Below are 22657 nucleotides of genomic sequence, written 5' to 3' on the forward strand. Positions count from 1 at the left end.
ATTGAAAAGCACGGTAGGGAACTCCCTCCATCTCACAAGATTCTCTCGAAAATGCCTTGTTAAAATCTTCTTCATTTGTCATTCTCACAAAGACATTTCGAGATTTCCTCATTGAAGAGACTAGACAAGTACCAGAGAGGCCCCATCTTGCTCTGGTGAAGGCTCTTTCTTATCCTGTCTAGAGAAGGCCTCTTGCGCAGGAACTTGATGACCATGGAAAATCTGAATGATGATGCAGCTTTGTCTATTTCTTCCCGAGAGAAGAGGAAGCAAAACTCGCCATCAATGATTTTCGGGGGTCTCATTGCTATCTCCACTTCTGGAAGGGGCTGGGGAGCTTGCAATAGATCTGCAAAAGAGCGGGGACCAGCAGGGGGGACCCCCTCTTCAAGGGGGTCGTCGGCGGCCAACGAGAATTTTCCAAACCCTAGCAGAGCAGAAAGTTTCTTTTTAGTCTCTGAGGACCGGGTCCCCCAGTTGAGGAAAAGTTTGCCACTCCGGTTTTTTTCTACCTTGCACCTGAATACGCTATGTTATAGGTAAAGCAAATGAGAGTTGTGATGTCTACAGCTTTGGGATACTTCTTCTAGAGCTTGCCAGAGGCTGGAAACCCCTTGAAAAACTGAGTGCAACAGTGAAACGCTCCACTACTGATTGGGCGCTGCCATTGGTATGTGAGAGAAAGTTTGGTGAACTAGCAGATCCGAAGCTTAATGGTAAGTATGTAGAGGATGCGTTGAAAAGACTTATCTTGGTTGCACTCGTATGTGCTAACAGTCGTCCTGAGAAGAGACCCACGATGCTTGAGGTGGTGGATCTTCTGAAGGGAATTTCAAAGGAGAAATTAGCTGAACTGGAAAAGCTTGAACTATTCAAGTCCCTTCAAGCTGCAGATTACAATGATGGGGCATCAGTCGCGGAAGACAGCTCAGACTTCATTTCGGAGGAGAAAGATTTTAAGCCTGAAAAGAAAGATGATCGGGGTTGGAAATGAGCGAGCAAGATCACTGAAACTACTAAGTGCAGTATAAATTTGATGTGGAAGTATGTACAATATTTGGATTTCTTGTGTCAAGGTGTATCAAGAAAGCATGTTTTTTTGCGAGTGCAGTACTGGGCTTTGTTTGTGGTTGGTTGCTCATCATCTTTTCTTTCTTTGTACTGGAACGAATGACATGGAAACTGTGTTAGATTTTCTGTTGGATTTTTGGCTCGAGAACTTCTATATACTTCATTGAATGAATTAAAAATAAAAATAAAAAATGTCTCATTGGGTGAAGAGAAACCACTTAAACTTATTGACCTCTAGGAACGTCTGCCCAAATTATAAACAAGAAGCTTTATGAGAGTTCTCTCACAAAGTAAACCAAATCAAAATACAATAAAATCTTCTTGTATAATGGCTGATGCAGAATACTTATGCAAGTATAATTATAAACATTGTAAATAGAATAATTTTCTTTACTATAAAATACAAATGCGGGCTTTGTGTTGGGGGGCACATAGGAGAAGTACTACCCAACTCATGTGAATGAGGTGTCGAGGTTTAATTGGCCATGAGTACTGGCCTCGCCTTGTCATGTGCCACTATATATATATATATAGAAAGTAGTCATAAGAGAAGCGTAATTATTCTGTAAACTAAAAATAAATTCTAGAAATGCATACATCATACATGATTTAGATAAATGATTGTGTTCGATTATGCTTAAATTAAAATAAAAAGAACTGTCGTGCATCATGCCTACTAGCTAATTGTGACTTGGCAGTGTAACACAAAGCCTAACGATGTTTGTACTTGTCCTGCATGGCTGAATCAAAATCCATGATTCCTCATGATCATGTGTCTTTGATCCATCTCCAGGCCATGCAGATATCTAGCATAAAACTGATTGATTTTCTAATTTATACTATATATGTTAATTATTGGGGTACAATTTGTAATTTATGTCTTCTAGCTAGCTAGATCCTTAGAATTTTAGATTGTTCAAGTGATCAGCTAGAGACAAGTTCAAGTTTCGGACCGTCAACTGAGTCCAATGCATTCTAGCTAGATACTATATATATTCTATAGCTTCGGGCAAATTGAGAATTTCTTTTCTACTTTTGATAAAAAAAAAAATGGTAATAGATCAATATCTTCTTAAAGGCTTCAATCGCAATTGATATGCTTGGGTAATGAGATGAGACGAGAAATTGTCAAAATTTATCACAATTTACTTTCCAAACATCACTCAAACATAAAATATTTTTTAATTTCAAATTTTGAACTTTTACATATAATTATTATCTAATCATTATAATTTTTACAAACTTCATTAGAGGTATATAACTGCCCGGATTATGGCAAGATGCTCAATGTAAAATGTTGTCGAGTTATAATCACACTGCTCAAGTTGATATATATACATGTGAGGAAAATGCCAATATAATTCCAAAGGAAAAATCTTCACAGAAGCCATTATTTCGATGCATCCATTGCACACATGACGTGTAGACCGAGTTCACTTAGACACTGAACCGGTTTGAGGCGTTCCGTCTCTCAGCCTCATTCCCATTTGCCATTTGCCATTTGCCATTTCGCCCCAAAGCCCTCGAAGCCCCCTCCCGAACCTCCATTTCAGACCCCAAGCCCTATGTCTCCATCTCGATGCCAAGCCCTCAAATCCCCCCCGAATCTTAGCCATCAAAGAACGCCAGCCCTCCTGAGCCTCTATTTTGCCTCCAAGCCCTCGAACCTCTCAGCCCTCATTCCCTTCCTTCAGCCCCCCAAACCTGTCCTAAGGCTATAACCAAACTAAATATTTAATACGTTTCCATAGACTTTCAACGCTCAACAGCGCCATTCTTGCTAAATTAAGAAGCCATGGGCCAGAGGATTCAAACTTATTTTCCTTTAAAATCGAAAAATTGACAAAAAGTACTCACAGTTGAGGATTATGACCCCCGAAGCATTTCGTTCAACTGCAATATTCCAGCCATCCTCTCTCTCAGAGTCTCAGCCTCTCTCTCGCCAGCTTTACCTTAAATCATAATATCTACCGACCTCAACCAAGTCTGCCATCTCATTATAATGAAAACCACTTTCCATTTAAAATATCATGAAGTAGTACTACTCGATCACAGGTGAGTTGATGCTAGTATTGCGCGCTCGTATATCATGAAACCATTTGAAATTTCTTTTAGCTTTGGTCTGTTAGCTACCTCTGATCCAGATCATACTGATACTGAGCCCCTCAAATCTTTTTCCAAGCGTGCACCACTATACTGATCTTCATGTGGCTCAACTAATCCAGATATAGTAGCTAATAATTATTTGATACCCACTCCCGAAGAAATCCACACCGGCTTCAGTCACGCGTGCGAGCATATCATAGGCCGAATTGAAGGATAGCACATGCTGCGCATCTATGACTCCCAGGAAAGGAAATAAATATAGGACTGAGATGAGATGATTTTGAGTGGAATCTTAATAATTTTAGTTTTCTCTGATTTCAAAACTTAACTCGTGAAAGTGGGAACAGAGGGTCGGTCAGGAACAATCTTGATCAATTCGATGATTTTTTACGGATTCCAACATTTAATGTCATGAGATTAATATCAATGTTGTATCTTTTCGAATAATAGAAAATGTTCGAAAAGAATGGTAGAAAACTAGTATGGTCATGTGTTAACAACTTGATTTTTCGTCCTCCACAAATAATTGACGAATCTCCCTATCAAGATTAATTAGTGCCTATTTTTTCTTTAAAAAATATGGGATTTTTCAGTGATTTATTTTTGACAATGGTGATGGGGATGGATGCCGTACCCCATGATGAGCATCTGAGAACATTTGGGAAATTAGTGAGTAACATAATGGGAGGTCTAACATTTTTGGGAGGTATTGCGATATTGCATGTGTTTTGATTCCACACATGGAATTGGGTGACGTAACATGGATTTGCAATGTTGATTTGTAGCATTACTATATGCTGCTACATATTATTCCAAGTATATACAGCAAATCATGATCAGTTTTTTAGAGTTGGAGGGTTGGATTCACGTTTGAGATGAGATGAAATCGTTTCTATATCGACCATGGAGGGGACATTCGAACCCCCTGGGCTCCGGGTTTCGGGCCCATCACCAAGACTAAGCCCATCACTAAGACTAAGAAAGTAAGCCCAATGTTTAAGGTTAGAAGCTCTACGGTCAGGGGACTCGTAACCACAAACCATGTGACGGATAACTTATAAAGAATTGGAAATAGAACCCATAGTTGGATACGATTATCTTAAGCGAGATCATTCACAAAACATGAGGTATCTTCTCCATTTAATAAGGGATCATGAAGGATACAAATATGAGACTGGTGATTAGAGTTAGTTACTATCATGCCACGTCCTTCTATAAATAATTTACGAGAGGTAACAAATATATTTATCTTTATTTTATATACATTTATCCTTATCTGTTACTGACAGTTTACTCAGGGCGATGAACATCGTCTCTTGAATGCCGAAGGTTATTTGTGCGCATCGTAGTGGTCCTCGTGAGTTTAAAATAGTTATCCCTGAAAAATTACAAAGTGCAGTAAATTGGTTTGGGTTACATTCATTGTAGAATTTAGATTTAGAAAAACAAAATTTTAAAATTCTATTTCTTTTTTATATAAATAAAACCAACATTCATTGAGAAAAAAACTAGTTCAGACAATACATCAGATCGGATACATATACAGGATACAAAGTCTACTCTCATGCAGAACGAATTAGCACTTGATTAATCATTTTATCTAAATTCGCGTAAGATGAGCCAATCGGTTTACTTGTGGCGGCCTCCTCCGCCAACCTCTTCCATTCTTCAGCTTTCTTTCTAAACTCTCTCCCCTTTTCTCCCAGCATCAGCTCTCTCACAAGGCTCTCTATTTTCTCTCTGCTTGCATCTCCCTCAATCTCCATGCCCACCCCCCATTCATTGCAAGAGAACCTACAATTGGTTTGTTGCTCAGCAAAGAACGGCCAACATACCATTGGCACTCCGCTGCTCAAGCTTTCGATCGTGGAATTCCATCCGCTGTGAGTCAGAAATCCTCCAACCGACGGATGGCTGAGAACTTGTTCTTGAGGACACCAACTTGCTAAAAGACTCCTTTCTTTGGTCTGTGCCAAGAACTCAGGTGGAAGAATGGACAAATCACCATCCACGAGATCAGGCCTTATAATCCACAGGAATGTTTGATTACTATTTGCAAGTCCCCAAGCAAAATCAATTAATTGCTTGCTTGTCATGACCGTTATGCTTCCAAAATTCACGTAAACAACGGAGTAGGGTTCTTTTTTGTCCAGCCATTCCAGACACGAATATTCTTCTTTCCATAGGTTTGATCCAATTGATTTATATTCACCATCCGGGATCTGGTTTACGAGAAGTTGTAGGGGACCAACGGTGTAAATGGGGGGAAACATGGATGAAAGTGAGTCCAAAACTTCTTCCTCTAAGGCCTCAAACGTATTAAAGATAAGAGCAGACGCTTTTCGAGCTCTCTCGGCTTCGACCATTGGAAAACTTAACATATATTCATCAGGATCTGTGGTTCTAATGAAGCTTGGAAGATCCCTAAAACGGATACCTTTCATACCAGGAATCCAATCTATGATCATATCCAAATACCCATTGGTTAAATAACTCGCATCTGCACATCAAACAAATTGCACAATCGATACATCAGATCAGTTCATGCCAATAGTCAAAGTTCTACTTACAAGTTTAGTGTTTAGCCAAAGATGAAACGAGAATTAGCGGGTATGAAAATAAAAGAATGAAGTTATACTTGATTGATAAGTTAGTAGTAGTACCTTTGAGTGGTGTTAGACCTTCCTCCACGAGACGGCGATATTGAGCGTAGCCCATGAAACCACAGGCGCTGGTCGTCCAGAAAATAACTTCAGGGACGCCCAGTTCTGCTGCCGCGTCAAGAGTGAAACTCATGACACCGTCTGAAACTATGCAAGAGACCGGGGGGACGTTGGACGAAGAGGTGTCGTTCAGTTTCCGAAGAAGGTTTCTGAAGGGAGTTAAGCAATGTTTTTTCGTGGATTCGCAGAGGGACGGAATGTCCTGGGTGGCTTCGGCATCGGACTCAGGAAGGCCGTCGGGAATTGTTGTGAATCGGAAGGAGGGAAGGCCGTCGAGAGAGTTGGGACCTCGGGATTTGAGGAGACGCTTGTGGTTGAACTCTGAGTTGACGAAAGTGATATGAAAGCCTCTGTAGTGCAGGAGTTTGGCCAACTTTAGCATTGGGTTGATATGGCCTTGAGCTGGGTAGGGGATGCAGACTGCATGGGGCTTCTCCATTAATTAAGGCCTTGGGAATCAATACTCTCTCTATCACTCTCTCTCGGGAAGATCAATTGAAAATGGGATAATCTTGGCGAGAGAATTGGCATTGTTTTTATAGAGCTAGCGAGGGAAATTACCCGACTCTCCTTTCCCACCTCCGCCGAATTGGAAGTCGGCCTGAAAATCTTTGATTTTGAATGTGTTTAGATGTTGAAGGGAGTTGAGTTGAATTAGATGATAAAATATTGTTAAAATATTAATTTTTAATATTATTATTATTTTAAAATTTGAAAAAATTAAATTATTTATTATATTTTATATTAAAATTTAAAAAATTTTAAATTGGGTTGGAATTTAAACGTTTATCTGCCAAAACGTAATACGGTCAATCTACGGCTCTACACCACCGACGTGTAGTAGTCAAAGCTACAGATAAATAAAGATGTCAGAACGGAACGAATTACGAGAATCATTAACCATACGTGATTAATATAATATTTCTATTACTAATTATGGGATAACACTCGTTCATCAGACGTGACGCCAGCTTCTAATCATTGTTACTGTGCACAATTCGTGATCGTGATAAAGATCTACACGATTTGTTTATTTTATTATTTAACGCTCCTACTGTGGAGAGCTCCCGTTGGGTACTCGTTAATGCTCATTGAATGTGTTTTTTTTTTTTTTTTTATATTTTTATATTTATTTTTTTAACACATTTAAATATATTTAAAAAAATAAAAAAATTATAATATTATTAAAAAATACTTATTTAATCATTAAGTAAAAAAAAATAACAATAAAAAAATAAAAACTCACAACGGTAAAATCTAACTAAGAATAATATTTTCCTTATTTAATTGTAGTCGTAGGTATTCGACTGTAACAAATTTGTAAACTATAAATTTTATAAAAATAAATTTATATAATTATAAAATTATTTTTATTTTATATTAAAGTTTTTTTTGTTTTGAAATATATGTTAAAGTTAATATATTATAGATGATCATAATAATTAATAAATTTATATTTAAAAAATATTTTTAGATTAAGTTTGTATATTGACGATGTGATCTTCGGATGAAAGCAATATTGACGCATACACTAGATATTCAAAATTATAAGTTGATGATTTTGTTTTTCCTGACTTTGTCATTAAGATGGTGATTTAGATGAGATTCAAATCTAAAATGATAACATGAAATGCCGTGAAGACCGGGCAATGTTGAACAACAGGGTTTACAGGTCTGCTTTGGGTCTCTGGTCTGCTTTATATCGCTCCGCGGCTTGTACAACAGGGTTTACAGTGGTCGCCAGTATAGGCTGTGGTTTGACGGCAACTTGTGAGTAATCGAAGGGCTCCATAAAGTTGAATAGTGATAGACTTATCACTCTTTCATTATATTTTTATTATTTTTTAATTTTTTTTATTTAATAATTAAGAAAGTAATTATTAATAAAATTATATATTTTTTAAAATTTTTTTAATGATTAAAAATATTAAAAAAAACTTAAAATAAATAAAAAAATAAATACACTAAAAATAATAAAATGATGATAAAATAATTATAATTCTATCATTATTCCATAAAATTAAGGCTGGCTCACATTTATAGCTATCTGTACGTGACAGTACGTGGGTACCTTAGCCCACGAGACAAATCTCAAAAATTGCATTAAATAATATATATATTTTTTTTTTTAAGTAGACGAGGGTAGCAACTAGCACGGCCCTTTTGTTTTGTTTTTATGGTGTAGACAGTAGGTGCTGAATAATTGGCCCCACTCTTCAGCAATGGCAAATAGATAAAAAATCAGAAATTATATATACAATTCTGAAATAAGTTTCACGTATGTTTTTATAAAACAAAAAATCTTCACAACCTCCTAACACTTCACACTCCACATTATTTTTAATTTTTATTATTTTTTTATTAAATATTTATTATATGAATAATGAATAAAAAATTTGAAATAATTTAAAAAGAATAAACTCAAAAAAAAATTTAAAAAAATATTAAAAATTTAAAAAATTTAAAAAAATATAGAGTGTGGAGTGTAGTGAAAGTTGTGTAGCAATACTCTTTATAAAAAATATAGAATTTACATTTTTATAAAAAACTTAAATAATTAAAAGTTATAACTAGCATTACTCAAAATCTTTTTATAACTATGTTATATCTCAAATCTGAATAGAAGCCACGATAAAACAAAAGCAAATTTTTACTCTTTGACCGCGTTGAGCATATGTAAAGTATTCAAATAGTATAATTTGATTTTAAAGATCAATTTAAAATTTAAATATTATAAATTTAAATTTTACATTTTAAATTATCAATATAGACTATAATATATACTTTACACATCAATTTGAAAAGAGAATAACATGAAACAAATTATAAAATTGTCATTATTTTATAAAAATACAAATCATTTGAAGAGCAATTATTAAAAAAAAAAAAAAAACTCTACTCATACTAATAGCTCGGTCTAGCTTTTCACACTCCACATGAAAATCCACCTGACAAACCGGTTCGTGTTCAGTCTCCGGTCCAATTCGAAATTCATTCCCAAAACTCATTTCTTCTTTCTTCCTAGAAAACCCTCCCCTGGACACTCCCTCTCTCGCCTTGCCCTCCCTGAAACTGAACTTCTTCCTCTCTCAATTGGGAGTAGCAGGACTCTTTCTTCCAACCCCACTCTCTTCTTCCTTCAATTTTCATCATTTTGTTTCATCCTCTCCCATATTCTCATAATCATGATCACCAGGTCGTGGGCTAGAGCTGTTGGAGCTACAAAGGCAAAAACTTTTTTTTATTTCCCAAATGCTTATTCTTAATATAATACACCCACTTGTTGTTTCTTTGCAAATTAACTTAGCTTTTATTGTTTTTTTGCAGAAGATAAACGAAGCCAAAGAAGCAGTACCACCACCAGGAAGCTACCAAAGTGCGGGCTTGGTGATTGGCGTGACTGGAATTGTGGGCAACAACCTCGCCGAAATCCTCCCTCTCCCTGACACTCTGGGAGGCACGTGGAAGGTCTATGGCGTGGCGCGTCGTCCTTATCCCAAGTGGAATGCGAAGCATCCAGTGCAACATCTCGAACTCAGAGGAATGAAACCTATCAAATATATTGTGATTTTTGGACAACAGTAGGAAAAAAAAAAAAACAAAAGTAAAGAAAAACCTAAATTTTATCTACTATTATTTTCGATGCTTTATTTTCTTTGCAATAGTTGACACAAGGGTAAATCGGAGCCCAACGTAGAACGGAACAAGCAGCATTGATGTGGAAGAACAAGCAGCACGTAAAGCCCCAAGCACGTCTAACATAAAAAAAAAAAAAAAAAAAAATGTCACATCACATTTCGTGTATCATATGAGAAAAAATGACAGGCGAATAGAAGGACTCTTTTATATCTCGTTTGATGAAATTAAATGATATTAAATAAATTGAATAAAATATTATTTTTTGATATTATTATTTTAAGATTTAAAAAAATTAAATTGTTTATTATATTTAATATATAAATTTAAAAAAATTATAATAATAAGATAGGTAAATTGAAACCATTTCATTATTCAACTATGCCTTCAAAAAATATGTTGTTCCTACTTCGTGTTATTAATTTATATCATTTTTAAAATCCTTTTATCTGGTTTTCTTTTCTTGTTTGGGTAGTTAATGCATCGTTTGATTGTATGGATAACATGATATTTGATGAAAAATTTGTAAATAATAATAAAATAATTTAAATTAAGATATTTTATGAAATTTTAGAAAATGAGATATAAAAAGTTGAATACAAATGTTATAAAGTTAAAATATTATTTTTATTTTAAAATTTGAAAAAGTTGAATTGTTTTTATTGTTTTGTTTGAAAGTTTGGAAAATTTGTAATGAGATGAAAATTTAAAATTGAATAAAATATTATTATAATATTATTTTTTAAGATTTGAAAAAGTTAAATTATTTATTTTATTTTGTGTGAAATTTAAAAATTTTGTAATGATTAGATGAGATGAAATTAGATAAGATTAAAAAAAAAATGTTTGTGTTCGATGTTGAGATTGGATAAGATGAGTTGAGGCCATATAAAACCAAACTTTTACAAGTAAAATTGATTTTTGTTAGAAAAATGATTTTTTCATATTTAATAGTTGCAATGTTTATGTCATACATCACAAGATTGATATGTTAACCACAACCATTTAAAACGTGTCAAATAAAAAAATAACATTATTCCACCGAAAAGAGGGGTAGTAAGCCCTAACAATTGGGATGATGCCAACCATCAAGTAGTAGTCCATTTGACAAAGGTTAGCAAATCGTATTTCCCTCTCTTGCTCGAAGTCATATACCTTTACACACCTTAATAAAGTCGCAGTGATAGACTTATCTAAACCGCAATTGTTAAACATGCCAACTTTGCTAAACCGCAACAATCAATTCGAGCCGAACCTCACGTTTTGTTTTTTTCGAAATTCCCATATGACAGGTGCGGTGATGGAAGTGTTGGATGTTCATGGCCATGGGCTTCCACTATTTTCAATGGGGAAGTATTTAATAAAATATGTAATAATAATCTGTCAATGGAGTGGAGTGGTTGTCTGCCCGGTCAAAAGGGGCAACGCTACTGTCAGTAGATGGTGCATTCTGACCCTCTTTTTCTTTGATTGAGTTATCCAAAATTGAATACCCAAAAAAAAAAACAAAATTGACCCCAATTCGTTGCCTTTTAATTTGGCTTTTCTAAGCCTGTAATCGTGCTTAATTGCTTATAACTATATTTATTTACAAATTATTCACCGAGAGCAGTGGCAGCAGTCAACCTAACACACACACACACACACATAAATATATGAATGAGCGTGAATTTTAAATAAAAAATATTTTGTAATGAATTAATCAAATACTTGGTTAAAATATCTTTCGCTACAATACTTCCACATATTTATTTGTAGAGTAATTTTACATGAAAATCTTATATCATTCATCTTCATATAATTAACATATGATTTATTATTTTATTTTTCTTTCTATATTAATACTTAAATATGTGTATTTAAATAAAAAGATAAAAATGATAAATTACATATTTATTAAATGGAAGTTTATAACTTGGTGCTGGGCTTCGTTTGGTTACCAAACATCTCTCAACTCATCTTAATTCATCATTACAACTTTTTTACTCGTATTGTCCAAGTGCGACAGTCATTATGAGTAATATTAAGTACAAGTCTCGAATAGATAAATCCTATATAATTTTTTTTAATAAAAAAAGAAGGTTTTATTAATAAAAAAATATTTTTTTTTACACTTTAATTTGGATCTACTTTTTTTTTTTAAAAAAAAACTAATATGATGTTTATCTATTTGGAAGTTTTGAATAAAAATAAAATGGAGGATCGGGGCTTTTCTGTTAATTTCAAAAACAGCCTGAAACAATTTTAAGAAGGCCCTAAGGAGAAAACCGGCTCCAAGGGGGTTCAGATTCCAGAATGGGCTTCCATTGAATTTGGGTTCACTGGAGGCATAGCCTAATACAATTTTAGGCTTGAAAGTACTGTCAATCTCGGACACAAGGAAATCGTCGATTATATATGATTAAGTAGGAATGATGAAAACCCCACGTACGTATCAGCATGTCTACTGTTTAAAACAACTGTACAGTTATAAGAAAACAAATGGAAAAATCCGTTAGCACTCATACACATGCCGACAAATTGTTAAAAAAAAAAAAATAAAATAACTGCAACTTTGCATTATCACAGCAGAAATTCTTCAACTAAAATGCACTGTACGTGAACCAGCTCATCTTCAATTTATAAAGATTTTTATATAACCATGTATATATCAGAATCATGCTGAAATCATAAACAACAACGTAGTAGTGTTAATAGAAACAATCATCACACAACTAAGAAATGGGAAAACAAAAGAATTAAAAGAAAGGGAAGGGGGCTTACAAGGCTCGTGAGAAAAGAGAGAGAGAGGTTCCAAACCAAAGACTAAAATCCCAAGAGAGAAAAACCAAGTGAGAGAGGTTTGAGCCTAATGAAAAATGTACCATCGATCAGATCGAATATTAATTGGCATCTCCCAAAATTATTTTGCTCGAATTTGACTTGATTAAACTCAAAATCGGCTCGAATAGTATATTAATTATGTATATATATAATATAATAACCAACGTTATATATGTATTATTAATTATGTATATAGAATTATAGTGACATATAGACTTTCTTCTACATATATTATAAATTTAATTTATAATATTAATATATCATAATGATATATTTATTTTATTCTGATCAAATATTGAATTGTCATATAAAAAGTTATGCTTACAGGTTATAGTCATAACTTATTAACTTATAACTTATGACGTATGATTCTATCATTCTATGAAGTACCATTGAAGATTTTACAATATTGTTATTAATCTATCATAATATCATTATTAAAGACTTAATACTTATGATTCTTAGATTCTATCATTATATATTCTATGAAGTTATATCATACTTTTGATTCTATCATTCTATAAAGTATTATTAATAACTTATCACTAGTTATTAATCTTATTACTTTATATACGATTAATCAATAATCACTGAACTCTAGTAATATTGTAATCATAAGATTATATAAACTATAGTAATATGCATTTTTGGTGTCAATATCCATTATTATTAATTAATAAGCTCATACTACTAGAATACTAGACTAGTGTCTATTGAGTATTGTGTAGTGACTCTAGTGACTAGTAGTAGTAGTAGTAGTAGTTTAGTATTAGTTGTTACATAATACATATGTATTATAAATTATAACTACAAGCATAAATAATATTTTTATTTTATGCAAATATAAGACCGTCGGTTATCAATGTTTAAGTATCAATATACTCATTTTGTAGTTAATATACGATATTAGTATAATAGTATTATTATATTATACTAATTAATATAACTATAATATTATATTATGAGTATTAAATTATAATGTTTGATAAAATATAATGTTAGACAATTTTATATAATTAAATACTATAAATAAATATAGTTTTTTTTTTTACAACACTAATTGCTTGTTTTAAAAATTATAGTATATAACAATTAACATGTATTTGTAATTTATAGACTATAGTAATTTTTTAAATAGAATAATATTTAATTAGTATAGACTAATAGTATTTAATTTTGTACTTAAACCTAGCAAATTGGTTCTGTGAGGGCCTGAGGCCGTTGGGTCAACCTAAGTATATTATAGAAGCTGTTGATTCTATTACCCTAGGGTTACAAACTTAAGTCTTTAGACTCTTTATTCTCACTTTTGCGTCATTTCACTCTCAACTCTCAAGTCTTGAATCTCAGACTCACACTTCTCTCATTCGGCAGACCCATCGAGAAATCCTAAACTCACACTTCGACCCACTACTTCCCTTCTCTCGTTGCGCGGAATGATGGAATCAAGGGTTCAATCCTTGATTCTCGAATGCTTATAGCCAGGGATTCTCGAGGGGCCTCGAGTGATACCGGCTGCAACTGCGAGAAACCCTAGCAGATGCAGCTAGTGGATGTATTTTCGGGGAGCCATGACAATAATCTCAGCCTCTGAGATCACAATCAGTCCTCGACAAATGGGTCATTAATTTCATGCATTTACGACTCCCAACCAACTGAATCCCTGATTCTATGGTTCATGGTTCGTCGATTTGTCCGTCTATGAGTCAATTACCCTAGTTATTTTCCTATTTCTAAGCATTTGGTTGGGATTTGGGAACTTGAGAGATTTGATTGATCTTATCTAGTTATAGTTTTATCTGAGTATTTTCGAGGATTCATTCTGGTTCTATCCTATTGTGTTGGCCCCCTCTTTAAAAAATTATCTTGGCCATCATCTATAAAATTATTTTGATCTTATAGATTATTTTGACTCAGAAATAGAATAAAAAATATTTTATTATAGTTTTAACTTTGTTCGGCCCTACAACAAATTCCTGATTCCGCCATTAGGTGGAGGAGTATGAAAATGAAAACTCTATTGGGATTAGCATAGTAGAGTCAATATCTGATGATGGAGACACTGCAAATATTGAGACTCTTAATACTGTCTCTACTGAGGGTCCAACAGAAGTTCAAATGGTAGCCTATGAAAGAAAAAATAGAAAGATGATTTCTGTTGCATGAAATGATTTTGTTGAAATTGAATGAGATAAGGCTAAACAGCCTCAATGTAAGTGGTGTAAAATTTTGTTTAAAGCATCTAAATCAAGTACTACTACTATACTATGTAGGCACTTGCTAACTTGTTTGTCTTACATGGAGTTTTAGAAAAAACATGAAGTCCTAGCAGTTGAGTCTAAAGAGGCAGATAGTGGCTTCACTGTCTCAAACTTTACCTATGATCATAGTAGGGTTCGAGAGTTTGCCTCTCATATAATACTTTACCATGAATATCCATTTTCTTTAATGGAGCATATAATATTTAATAAGTTCACGAGTGTAAACACTCCATATTGAGAAAAAATGTCTCGTGCTGCAGCAAAGAAGGAATGCATGATAACTTATGAGGCTGAAAAGACAAAATTAAAGATTTTGTTTAAATCCTTTAATAAATTTAATATCATAACCGACATGTGGACTTCTTGTAAAAAAACTTTCATATATGGTAGTAACATGTCATTTTATAGATACCGATAGGCATCTTCAGAGGCTTGTGTTGAACTTTTGTAATGTGCCACCTCCACATATTGACCCTTTTATTGTTGATGTTTTAGAAAAATGTTTCTAAGGTTAGATAATTGAGAATAAAATTAGTTCAATTATTATTGACAATGCAAGTTCTAATGATGAAGCCATTAAGATCTTGAAAGATGATTTTAGATTGAAAAAAATATTGTCTATAGGAGGGAAATTGTTTCATCTATGTTGTTGTACGCATATAACTAATTTACTTGTGCAGTATGGACTTGGGAAGAGTAGGGCGATCATTGATTGTGTGAGATATGGTGTAAAATATCTGGTAGCATCAGAGAATAGGCTAAAACAATTTAGTGAAATTGCAAAACAGTTGCAATTGCCCTCAAAGAAACTGATTTTAAATGTACCTAAAAGATGGAACAACACATAGTTAATGTTGGATGCTGCAATTCAATTTAAAGAAGTTTTTCCTACATATGGAGATAGATATAACAATTTTGAATGGATTTCAACTGTTGAAGAGTGGGGGCAAGTTGAGAATGTTTGTCAACTGCATGTTATTTTCAATTAAATAACTAATATTGTATTCGGAAGTGATTACCCAACAACAAACTTATTTCTTTCTAAAATATGGAGAATGAATACATGAAATCAAGTAAGGAAAATGAGTGCTAAGTTTGAGAAATATTGGGAGAAGTGTAATCTATTGATGGCAATTGTTGCGGTGTTAGACCCTAGATTCAAAATAGTCCTTATCCAGTTTTGTTTTCCTGTAATTTATCAAGAGCCGGATGCTTCTAACACACATTTTTTGAGAAGTGGAACAAAGGCACAAATCTCAAACCACTTGAAAGGACCAAATATGAAACACTGCATCATATATCAAGTAATAACAGCTTAAACAAAAGGAGCAAAAGGTTGAAAGCAAAACACAATTTAGGCAAGGAACAACAACAAATTAAGATATCTTAGTTATGATCATAAAAGAAACATTCATGCAGGCACATCATGTAAGTACAAAACTTGGCAACCCCATCAAGCATCATGAAATTCTCACCTAAAAAAAGATTGAAAATTAAAATCGAAACTTCAATGGGAAATATTTGCACCTCGATGGGAAAAAGTGAAAAACTATTGTTATAAAAGTATTCTATAAGCATTATGGAGAGACTGCCAACAATCACACCAGCTCATTCAGTGACAGTAAACAATACTGACACACTGATGGGAAGTTGCAGGGGGAATCAAATATCCACAAACTTTGAGAAGAGAACGGTCAGATGCAAAAGAGATATTCCATATTATGTTCCATTTTATCTTCCATTTTATGCCACATCAGGCCCAAGGATTCATACTTGTTATGGTTATAGAAAGAAAAAAGAGTAACAAAATTCTAGGAAATTCCTCGAGTTCATCAAAATATCAAAGATGCTCAAACTAAAGGATACACAAAGGATAAAAGGAAACAGGAAAGCATTCATACATATACCTGGAGATTAATGACAAGGATGAATTGAATCCTTTTTCCATTTTCTGACTGGAATTGAGAAGTGAATGGTCAGATAAGAGAAATTTCATATGAATAGCCAAGAATAAGATGCCCAAATTCCAAAATCACAATTTCAAAAGCCTGAAAGACTCCAAAAAATCACAATTCCACAAGGCTGAAAGAAAAATGTTTTATCCCCAATTTCCCAGGCATTTCTTTCAGCAGTTCTATTAGACCCACATGAAAAGTTAAATCTATATACTTGTTATGGTTATAGAAAGAAAAAAGAAATATTGATATCAAACAATATAAATATAAAAATACCAAACAAGTAACAGACCTGTAATGAGCAAGCCATTTGCTAGCTACCTAACAAGAAAAAATAACTTTTGATGTACTAAGCAATACCTCCCTGAAGGAGAGAGTCTCCGAGTGCAAAAACCAAACCAAAGGCCATGGTAGCTACTCCTACTCCAATCTGTTCCATGTCAAAACTGAGTTTGAGATATGTGTACCATTAAAGACAGTAACAATAATATCATGTTTCAAGTTAGAAAAGTGCAAACAGCTAAAAAAGTTTTACCTTGGTACCAAGTTAAGTTGTTTTCTTCAATTTGAATAAGTCATTTATGTGTGAATTTTGCGGAACAAATTTAGAAGTCCAATAATCAATAAATAGTCTTTATTATACACAAAGGAAACCAAACTCTCAAACGATGGAATTGTGAGTATTTTTTCAATATAGAGGCATCATTGCCAATTTGTGTGCTTATCATTATCATCAGTACACATAATCATTCTCTTCGTGCTAGTTTCTATATAGCGTCATGTTTTATTAAGCATCTTTGTTGTCTACTCTCTTTGATCGCTAGCCAGTCAAAACAAACACCATAGTTAAAAAAAACATCCTTTAAACTTAGCGTCATAACCACAATAACTCCTATATTTCATAATAATATATAGAAACTGAAACAAACCATGTGAGAAGATATTTTTTATCTCTACTATCATGTTAAGATCTTCTGGTACTGGCTACTAACTGCAGTACAAAAATTAGGCTCACAATATACAAGGATTCACAAAAACCACCATATACCACAGGCTTTATCAGATACTTAAAAGTTGCAGTAAGCTGTATACATAATACACAAATGTGGACTGAAGTTACAGCCATTACAACCTAAAACCAACAAGTAAGTCCCAATCCCAACAAAAAAAAAGGCTCATCTGCAGTCTAAAACTCAACTTCAAGTTATCAGAGAAAAAATAAATAAGTAGACAGCATAAACGAACACAAAGAACCAGCATGAGTCAACAATAAGTAGGTTTGAACCCCAAAACAAAACATCGACATCGAAAACCTTAACCAACTTCCAAGCTAGAAATCAGTGAAACAACAAAAAGCCATTAACCAAAACAAAGCAGAAGAAGAAGCATACAGCCAAAACAAACACGCCAAGAGAAATAGAAAATAGAAACCCCAATGTCATTGGGTTAGATGAACGGTTAGGGGTTTTGAGGAAATAAAAAAGAATAGCAAAGACAGAGAGTGAGATAGAGGGAGGTGGAGGCTTGAGAGACTTACCGGCTTCCCTCAGTGGCGACGACACGGCAGGCGCACAACAGTGGTAAGGGGCAACAGAAAATTTGGGAAAATGGAGAGAGAGAGTATCGAATTGGGGAAGAAAGGAAGAAGGGAGAGTGAGAGAAAAGAGATAGGTGTTAGGTTTCACGAGGGAAACTCACCGGAGAGAGAATGAGAGAGTACAAGAATGAAAGAAATGTCGGGATAGGCAAGGAGGAATACAAGGCTAATTTTGAAATCGCGACCTTTTCCGGCGACAACATTCGCCGTAAAAGGTTGCTCTGTAAGAAACTGTTTTCGTGGCTATGAAGTATCGCCGTAAAAGGCTAACAATCGCCGCAAATTAATTTGCGGTGGCAATATTCTCCTCTCAAAATTAGTGATTTCTGTTCATTTCGCGGCTGATTATTTTGCGGCGACATAAATGCGCCGCCAAAAGATGAATTTGTGGCGATTTTTCTCCGTTGCAAGAAAGATAATGCTGTTAAATCACTTTTTGCGGTTAAATTTAGTTGCCGAAAATAAATTTAGCGATAAATATATATTTTTCTTGTAGTAATATTAAAAAATATTAATGTTTTTATTTTATTTAAACTTATAATAGATTCTACTATAAATAGTATGCTAAGACACCAACTTATGTAAAATAGAACTCTTTGTAAAAGCCTACCTCTATTTAAGAGTAATTCTACATATTAGCCACTGTAGAGTCATAGACACCCCACACCTCGTACAAAACAACTCATCATTTTATTCTTTCTCCTCAATTCTCCTCATTCTCATTGAACCCGTATCTCAACAAGCTCTATCTTTTCTCAAATCTCTCATCTCATTAGACCCCTCATTCTCTCTCTTCAAATTCTTTTCAATTTTTTTTTCCTTCTCATTAGACTCCCCTCTATCTCTTAAGGGTGCTAGCCGTATGGTGCAGGGCGGGGGGACCTATGTCGCACCCCGCCCAGCACGATGCGGGGAGGGGTTTTTTCCCCCTCCCCTGGGAGGAGGGGCGTTTCGCCCCGCCCCCTGCCTAGGCCAACTCATTGGGTTTAAAAAATTATTTTGGATCTAACAAAATATTAAATTATAAATTATAAATACAAAAAGAACTTAAATTCATTAGAGTTATATTTTGGATTGTCTTGACCTCCTAGACTAACCTTTATATAGGACACTAAGCCAATATAATAGTGTCATACTTAAACAATGTAGAATTAATACTTGAATTACAATTTCAAGTCTTTAATAAATTGTACATATCTATATAAAAAATATTTATCTATATATATAAATATAAAAAAAAATATTTTTTTATATATGTGGAGTGGAGCGGGGTAGCGTGCTCGCCCATGCGGGGGTGGGGCGAATGGGGGTAGGGCAGCGAGGTACGGGCCCCCGTTGCCCACCCTACTCTCTCTCATCATTTCACTCTCTCTTTCTCTCTTGTCATTTTCACCCATCATTTCACTCTCTCTTATCTTATCGGACTCCCTTTTCATCAAACTGTCTCTCATCTCATCGGATCCCTCACTCTCTAATTCTATTGGACTCCTCTCTCTCATCAAACTCTCTCTCCTCAAACTCTCTCTCATTAAAAAAATAAAGAAAGTCCACGTAAGATTTGGAGTGTAGGATGGATATATAGGCTAATGAGAAGAATATTGTAGGATATATGTTATCGATTAAAGTAACGGTGTAATAATTTAAAACTAATATCAAGCCCTCTCAACATTTTATTTGCATATGTACACGTACATACAAACATCGTCACGACAAGCCACGCGTCTCCCCCAACTCCAAACACTCACGCAATCGTTGCACATTGTGAGGTAGAAGGGTCAAACACTGCTGGCAACAAGTACTTCCTCCCGCTCACACCGTGCGCATTGTAGCTTGCACCAGTTACCGAATCCAGCAGCAGCTCCCCGGCATAACCTGGATAGGCTCCCTTACCGTACACGCCTGTACAAGCCGACGCCGCCTCTAATGGCGCCGCGTCAGATCCGATGTAATATCCGTTCCCGAATGGATTCGTCACGGTCCCGGCCAAAAGACTCGCAATATTGACGATCATGCCATCCAACCCCACGTCCCCGTTTGGTGCACCCAGCGGCTCGGTTTGTGGTCCGTAGATGGGCTGGTGGAAAGGCCACGCGCACTGACCTGGGCACTGGGTCACCGAGTTACCGACCCAGATGAAAGCCGATTTGGGCATTGTGTTCGAGGCATGAAACCCGCAGCTACTCATGCAAAAGCCTTCAACCACGACGTCATTGGATGTAAGAACCAGGTTCAACCCACCGAGTTTTGAGTTCGCCCTCCCAGCCAACATGGAAATGTGGGATTTCTTTAAAATCTTGCCTAGAGAGCAGTTCTTGTCTGATATTTGGTTTGCCAAGACAACTCGGGTTTCTCTTTTTCCAGCATTCTTCATGTAAATTTGGAGGGTATTCCACCACTGAGAGACTGAGGGCTTTTGTCCTTTTCCTGGGCTAAGAGATAGAAGAAAGTCTGAGACAATGGATTTCTGAGCTGGTGAAAATTTCCCGTACCAAAGAATTGATACCGGCAGGTCTCCCTCAAGCAAAGCTCCATTGTGGTAAGTTGCAGACATGGGTGGTGGTTTATAAAGAGAATTCAGCTTTCTTGCACCGAAACACATGTTAACCAAGCTTAATTGAACAAGAAGGAAGAGGAGAGTAACCTTTTTCGCAAATTCGGAGAAGCCCATTTCAGACATTTGAGAATGATAGATTTTGAAGTAGGCAGAGATCAGAGAAAATTGATAGCTTTCTGATTGAGTGGTGAAGGAGATCAGGGAAAATGAATTATATATAGGGAGGTGGGTGCATGCACTGAGCTAGCGGGGTTTTATCCACAGCTTTCAGTTGCGAGTTCAGGTCATAAAACTGAAGGTTCGCGAGAACCGACAAAGATAAAGATAAACGGGGAAAATATGGCAAGAATCTTCTTTAAAGCTTCACGGATGATGAAGATCCGTGAGTTCCCGTCCGAAGTACTCCAGCAATAAAATACTTGTGGACCATGGGTCATGTACTATGGGATTTCTAAGAACTTTGTAAGCTCTTTAACGCCGTTTTTTAAATTCTGCCTCAGTTTTTGACTTTTTCCGCCCATGTTACGATCACCTTTTATTATTATTATTAATTTTTTATTACTATTGATCATTTGAAATCACTTACGACTCAAACATGGGATACAAAGAATATCTAAGATATTTTTAGAATATTTTTTTATTATTTATTATTTATTTTTATTATTATTCATTATTTTGTACTATTAATTAATATTTTATTAATATTTTTTTATTACTATCCACGACTATTCTCGATACTTTTCACTACTAGTCTTGATTGTTTGTTTTCTTCATTCTTCATTCTTATAAAGAGTTGGCCACGCTTACCGAATAGCTTTCTCATTCACGGGTGTAACACATGTCATATATCCTTGTGAGTCGCGATCGGATCCCTTACAATTATTGGTAGTGAATATTTTTAAAAAATAATAAACACACAACATTTCATATAATAATATTTTTAAAATATGAGTATTTTTTATAAAATACCTTATAAAACTAACATCATTTTATAAAAATATTCTTATTTTATAACATCTATTGTAAAAAGTGTTGTGTGTTAATCACTACTCAATATTTTTTATCTTTGGTGAAAGGATAGACGTCCATCATTTGCACATAAAATGTTTACTTTTTTATTTATTTATTTTTGATAGAAACCTCCTCTTTCATTCGTAGAGTGTCTACAATAAATTCTCTATCTTTCTGTAAACAAGATGAGATAAAAATAAGTGTCTCTTCTATCCACATCTTCTCTATGTCTAAGTGTATGGCTGCTTTAGCTAAGTTGTGTGCTATTGTGTCTATATTTCTAGTCGTGTACTGTACTTTCCAGTTAGGCCTATCTTGTAAAAAAACATTTTAGTTCTTCAATAATGTTTCCATAGCAAGATAAATCTTCATTCTAATCATTCACTGTATTGACAATAACATGTGCATCCCCTTCTAATATCACTATATTAAAACTCAAACCACTGAAAATTCCATTTTCTTTCCTAAGTGCCAAACTTTCTGTTAAAGCTGGTTGATCCACATAGTCTCTTGAGTCACAATATGCTGCCATCACCTCCCCATTTTCATTCCTAATAATCACCCCTATCTCCATCTTTCTTGACTTCACATCAAGGGATGCATCTCAATTAGACTTCAAACAGTTCTTGCCTAGTGGTCTCCACTGTTGTTCCACCCCTCCTGAGATGTTACTGCTTTATGGTTTCTCTGATCTGTCCTTAATTGTCTGAAATTCATCCAAGTTATCCTTTGCTGATCTGATTACACTGCAGTGGCTATGAAACTTTTTCTCAAATATAAAAGTGTTCCTTATGAGCCACAACCCTCTCATAATTGTTGTTGTTTCCTCCGTTTCAGTTTGAGTAAGCTTCTCTAATACTTCTTCCCACAACTTCAGTAAATCACCTTCTTCTATCCTCCATTTCTAAATTGGTTTTACA

The 22657-nt window shown here is 34.7% G+C and overlaps 4 protein-coding genes and 1 long non-coding RNA gene across 5 annotated transcripts; 2 read left to right on the forward strand and 3 right to left on the reverse strand.

The window, feature by feature from the left end:
* Positions 1-213: 213 nt before the first annotated feature.
* LOC109008473 (PTI1-like tyrosine-protein kinase At3g15890) lies at positions 214-1212 on the forward strand. The gene is made up of 2 exons (XM_018988573.2): positions 214-442; positions 525-1212. The coding sequence occupies exons 1-2, from the start codon at positions 214-216 to the stop codon at positions 992-994; spliced, it is 699 nt and encodes a 232-aa protein (XP_018844118.2). The 3' UTR covers positions 995-1212.
* Positions 1213-4613: 3401 nt separating this feature from the next.
* LOC109008476 (7-deoxyloganetin glucosyltransferase-like) lies at positions 4614-6413 on the reverse strand. The gene is made up of 2 exons (XM_018988580.2): positions 5841-6413; positions 4614-5677 (listed from the first exon to the last, which is right to left on the reverse strand). The coding sequence occupies exons 1-2, from the start codon at positions 6337-6339 to the stop codon at positions 4740-4742; spliced, it is 1437 nt and encodes a 478-aa protein (XP_018844125.1). The 5' UTR covers positions 6340-6413; the 3' UTR covers positions 4614-4739.
* A 2452-nt stretch (positions 6414-8865) lies between these two features.
* On the forward strand, positions 8866-9581 carry LOC118349264 ((S)-8-oxocitronellyl enol synthase CYC1-like). Its single transcript, XM_035693205.1, has 2 exons — positions 8866-9127; positions 9228-9581. Exons 1-2 carry the CDS (start codon positions 9086-9088, stop codon positions 9483-9485), a joined length of 300 nt encoding a protein of 99 aa, XP_035549098.1. The 5' UTR covers positions 8866-9085; the 3' UTR covers positions 9486-9581.
* Positions 9582-11907: 2326 nt separating this feature from the next.
* On the reverse strand, positions 11908-18286 carry LOC118349265. Its single transcript, XR_004802245.1, has 4 exons — positions 18113-18286; positions 16936-17005; positions 16528-16575; positions 11908-11995 (listed from the first exon to the last, which is right to left on the reverse strand). It is a non-coding gene; the product is annotated as an uncharacterized LOC118349265 (long non-coding RNA).
* A 1470-nt stretch (positions 18287-19756) lies between these two features.
* On the reverse strand, positions 19757-21009 carry LOC109008478 (protein PHOSPHATE-INDUCED 1-like). The gene has a single exon (XM_018988583.2). The coding sequence runs from the start codon at positions 20847-20849 to the stop codon at positions 19914-19916; it is 936 nt and encodes a 311-aa protein (XP_018844128.2). The 5' UTR covers positions 20850-21009; the 3' UTR covers positions 19757-19913.
* Between the last annotated feature and the right edge of the window lie 1648 nt (positions 21010-22657).

This window comes from Juglans regia, chromosome 8 (assembly GCF_001411555.2).
Source record: "Juglans regia cultivar Chandler chromosome 8, Walnut 2.0, whole genome shotgun sequence".
Taxonomy (NCBI): domain Eukaryota; kingdom Viridiplantae; phylum Streptophyta; class Magnoliopsida; order Fagales; family Juglandaceae; genus Juglans; species Juglans regia.